This window comes from Rhinopithecus bieti, unplaced genomic scaffold (assembly GCF_001698545.2).
Source record: "Rhinopithecus bieti isolate Rb0 unplaced genomic scaffold, ASM169854v2 scaffold_28090, whole genome shotgun sequence".
In the NCBI taxonomy this organism is placed as follows: Eukaryota; Metazoa; Chordata; class Mammalia; order Primates; family Cercopithecidae; genus Rhinopithecus; species Rhinopithecus bieti.
This window is the reverse complement of record NW_016812870.1, coordinates 363,248-368,377: the sequence shown is the minus strand read 5'-3', so window position 1 is coordinate 368,377 and position 5,130 is coordinate 363,248. Positions and strand designations below refer to the sequence as shown.

The window sequence follows — 5,130 nt, the reverse complement described above, 5'->3', positions numbered from 1 at the left end:
TTTTTTTTTTTTTTTTTTTTTATTTGAGATGGAGTCTCACTCTGTTGCCCAGGCTGGAGTGCAGTGGCACCATCTTGGGTCACTGCAACCACCACTTCCCGGGTTCAAGCAATTCTCCTGCCTCAGCCTCCCCAGTAGCTGGGACTACAGGCTTGCACCACCACACCCAGCTAATTTTTGTATTTTTAGTAGAGATGGGGTTTCACCATGTTGGCCAGGATAGTCTCGGTCTCTTGACCTTGTGATCTGCCTACCTCAGCCTCCCAAAGTGCTGGGATTACAGGCATGAGCCACCGTGCCCAGCTGACCTTGACATTTTGAAGGCTACTGTTTAATTATATTGTAGGGGGTTTATCTGATGTTTTCTCAGATTAGAATTAGGTTATACACTGTTGGGAAGGATACCACAAACCAGAGGTGATGTGCCCTTTTTAGTACATCGTATCAGGGTGTTAATATATATTATTGGTGATATTAACCTTGACCATTTGGTTAAGGTGGTGTTTGCCATGTTTCTCCATTATAAAGGTCCTTACATCAACATCTATAAAGATATAAAGAAGTAATAGGGAGAGTTGCCCCTTTGTATAATCCTTTTATATAAAAGGATTACAAGATTTTAAGAAATCTTTTAAACTTGGAAGTCTACAAGGTAAACATAAAGTTATCTGTACTCATAGAGTGTAATTTGTATCCAAGTATTACCTGAGTGATATAAATTCCAGATGCTAAAATAGTTGACCATTGCTAGGAGCTGGTTACCTCCTAAGAGGAAGGAAAAGAATGGATAGGTTTTATTAATTGCCATCAATTCTTTGAACTATCTTGAGAACGAAATCACATTTATAAATAAAGAAAAACAGAGGTTCTCCTGTATCACAAATTGATAGAGCAAACTGACTAACAAACAAAATCTTGCAAGTTTTATTTAGTGATAAATATGGCAGTGTTTTTATTTAATTTCTCTGTTAGAATAACTCAGTCTCATATTGCCACCTGGAGTATCAGCCCATTATTACATGGTCCATCTGTGCCTAGAAATTACCATTCTCACCACAGTTCTGTCAAAGTAAAAAGAGCAAGGCTAAGGAACCAAATTTTGTCATTTGATATTCTAGGTGTTACTGTTAATTGAGTGCACAGTCTTGAAATTTCACATATAACTAGCAGATCTGCAAGGATGTTACAGTCAGTGTGTTTTTTTAGAGTATGAATTAACAAGTTTAAACATTAAGAGGTAAGCCTGTCTACTTTCCAGTAGCCTCAAAGGGTACATTTTCTTCACAACTGTTTCAGAACACTTCATGAAACAAATGTCAAACTTGTCAGGGCTGTCACTAAGAAAATGATCCGTGTAGCTAGGGTCTTCTTTCATTGGGAAACAAACAGATGTCTTATCTCAGCAGAGAGAAAACAAAAACCCTGCTATATATCAGAAGACATTTTTACTTGCCTATAATATCCAGTAGTAAAGAAATGCTTTGGTAAAAGCTTTCTTTATGCAGTCATTTATCAATTATATTTTTTTGCTGTCTGAGTTACTTTAATGATTTTATTAATCTGGAACTACATATACAGTTCTTAGAAAATTGACCTGCAATGTTAAAACACAAATTAGCACATCCAAAAAGACTTCCCTAGAGCTTTATTAGATCAAATATTAATGTTTTGTTTATGATAAAATCTATTACTATTATTTTGATAATGTTATAGCAATTTTAGTATTATACTCTAGCAATTAGAGTTAAATGCCTTTTTCACCCCTTCATAATCCTTTTCTGCATCTAGGGTACAGCTATCCTTCTAAAAGGAAGAAAGAGATTGGCGCTTATTTGTTATATAAATGACTTAACAGCATAAAAGGCAAGATGTTTTAAGACAAATCCTCAGCACAAAGAAAGGTGTGAAACAGTTATGTACCTGTCCTGAACAGCAGGCAGTGTTAGAAGGCATGCATTTATAAGCTGTACTTTATTACTAAGAAAAATTCAACAACAAAAAGACAAACATTATATTAAGGAATGTTACTTAACTGGCATATCTATATATATCTTATCCATATATTAAAACATACTCAAATTAATGGAAGTTGCAAATTTTTATTTCGCTTAACAATGTTCCAATAGCTTGTATCCATAGTTAAACATGAAAGCAAAGTATATAAGTACCTCCTAGTCCTCAGGGTTATTATTAAGTCTTTACATTTCTGTTTTGACTTAGGGCAGCATTGAAGGTTGCTAGAGAAAACTAGATAACCAAGCTTGTTAAATCGGGAAGTCATGTGGTGCAGAAACTTAGTAGACTGTCCGTGTGATAAAGGCTCCATCTTTCTTTTATAAAGGGTATGAGGTTGATAATGGCTATTTTGACTTATGTTGCTTCAAACATTTTTGCTTATTTTTATTTTCAGTGCTTTTACAGTAAGAAGATTGCTAGAAGTGTGAGTACTAGCAATCTTAATTTACGATAGTTAAGAACAATATTGTGCTTTTCCAAATTATGTATTAATTCAGGCATACCTTTTATTCATTCATTATTCCACTGTTTCACATAGTTCAGAAAACACTGATTGTACTACAACTATATACTAAGTATGCCCTGTTAGATGGTAGGAATGTCTAAGATACAGAAGATAAAACTTCCCTTTGAGGAACATAAGGACAAATTCAGTGCTACATATCAAAAATGTATTGCCATTGGTACCTGCGGATTTAACACTTTCTAACAGTGTCTCTCCTGAAGAAGACAGGGGAAAGTGTAGAGTAAGATTTACTTTTTATTAGAATGTAGTTAAAATGTAATCTCTAGGCTGGGCGCGGTGGCTCATGCCTGTAATCCCAGCACTTTGGGAGGCCGAGGCAGGCGGATCACAAGGTCAGGAGATCAAGACCATCCTGACTGACATGGTGAAACCCCGTCTCTACTAACAATACAAAAACTTAGCCGGGCATGGTGGCAGGCGTCTGTAGGCCCAGCTGCTTGGGAGGCTGAGGCAGGAGAATGGCATGAACCTGGGAGGCGGAGCTTGCAGTGAGCCGAGATCGCACCACTGCACTCCAGCCTGGATGACAGAGTGAGACTCCATCTCAAAATAGATAGATAGATAGATAGATAGATAGATAGATAGATAGATAGATAGATGAGATAGATACATAGATACATAGATGCATAGATAGATAAACATGTAATCTCTAGGAACTTTTGTCTAAAAGTAGAAACCACATGTTCATTAATAAATTTTCATTAGTCAAACTTAATTGAATATATCTATTCACAGGAGATAAAATAGGGAAAAAATGAAATGACACACAGTGGCTATCATACTTGGAAAAATACATCGAAGTTACATTGCCAAAATGATATTCAAAACCCCATTCCTGGTGTTCTATGTATCTATAATGATTCAGATTTGTTGATAATATTGATAATGTCTCTACTTTCCCAGTGTTAACAAAGTGTAAATCACAGATTCTATTGAGTTTAGAGAAACAAAGTATATAAAAAAGCTTTTTTCACCCGCCTTAATGATTACTGGCAAGTGTGTAGTTTGTCATAGAAAACAAATATGCATACCTTGGTTTGCTTTTACTTAATAAAGTCAATTCAGAAAATAAAGCTCAACAATTATTTAATTCAATTATTTAATTTGGTTTCATCAGATACAGAGATAGAGTGATATGTTTAATGATACTGATAATTATTACTGTTGTCTATAAATACTTAAGAAATTGATGTTTATGCTTTAACTCAGAAGAGTACCTTTATGTCAGTTAATAAAAATAAGTAATCTTATATGATAAATCAGAAATACTGGAAAGCAAGACTGTTTTCTACTTGGGTGTTATTGAGGGAACATGTATGATGAGATGGACTACAAATTGTAAGATGAAATGTTTTTCCAGACTCTCATTATTTATACTTTGAAGTATTTAATACTGAACACAAGAGGCACTTCATTTCTATGAAAGCAGACATTATGATGTCACTTCATCTATTCACCATGTTCCACAGGAACCTGCTATGAATTATGAGGCCACCACTTAGAATTGAAACTGTAGAAGATTGTAAGCATTCTAAGCCTGACATGCACATGCTTCCTATTTTAGACCTCACTGATCTTCAGATAACATATGGTGGTACAAGTAATTGGAAAATTGGCACACCTGTCAAGAAAGTATACTAGATGGGACAAAAAATGCCATGCTGAAGCACATGAAGTGTCTTAGAAATTAAATGTATTGCTTTTTATCAAGCAGTGAAGTAAAAATATCTAGCTCATCCCCTGCAAAGAACGCTTTTCAGTGGCAGGTGTTTCCAAAGTAATTTTTAGGGCATTGTTAAAATTGGTTGCTTTTGAAAACATATAGAAAATTTTAATGTGTACTATAAAACAGCACCTACTGCAAATATTTAAATGTTACATAATTTTACCATTTGTGTTTAGGATTACTGGAATTGCAGTAGTTCATAGTTCTACGATACAGTTAAAATGTGTTAAGTATAGCTGATAAATGTCCTAAAGTTTATATTTTAATGTTTTCTAAAATTTATTTCACAGGAAGATGAAAATGAAGCTGAAAGAAAAAATATATCTCAGGAACTCAACATGGAACAGAAAAATCCAAAGAAATAAAAGATTTTCTGTAGTGTTTTTGAAAAGTTTGCAGCTTATGTAATAGCAGATAAAATTTCTAATTGTAAAATGTTAAATTGTAAAATCTAATTTGCAAAACGTTCTCAATAAAGTCATTCAAAATGAAATAGGAGCTTGTATTTGGAATTCGTATATTTTTAGAGTAATTTCGACTTCTTTATTTAAAAACTGGATCTTTAAAAGTTCTTAGCCGGGCGCGGTGGCTCAAGCCTGTAATCCCAGCACTTTGGGAGGCCGAGACGGGCGGATCACGAGGTCAAGAGATCAAGATCATCCTGGCTAACCCGGTGAAACCCCGTCTCTACTAAAAAATACGAACAACTAGCCAGGCGAGATGGCGGGCGCCTGTGGTCCTAGCTACTCGGGAGGCTGAGGCAGGAGAACAGCTTAAACCCGGGAGGCGGAGCTTGCAGTGAGCTGAGATCCGGCCACTGCACTCCAGCCTGGGTGACAGAGCAAGACTCCGTCTCAAAAAA

The 5,130-nt window shown here is 35.5% G+C and overlaps 1 protein-coding gene across 1 annotated transcript in view; it reads left to right on the top strand.

The window, feature by feature from the left end:
• The window catches only part of PHF14 (PHD finger protein 14), a 209,779-nt gene extending 205,018 nt beyond the window's left edge, over nucleotides 1-4,761 (top strand). Inside the window, 2 exon segments of the mRNA XM_017847064.1 lie at nucleotides 2,411-2,440; nucleotides 4,559-4,761. Of these exon segments, the coding sequence (XP_017702553.1) occupies nucleotides 2,411-2,440; nucleotides 4,559-4,633 (105 nt within the window). The 3' untranslated portion in view covers nucleotides 4,634-4,761.
• Nucleotides 4,762-5,130: the final 369 nt, after the last annotated feature.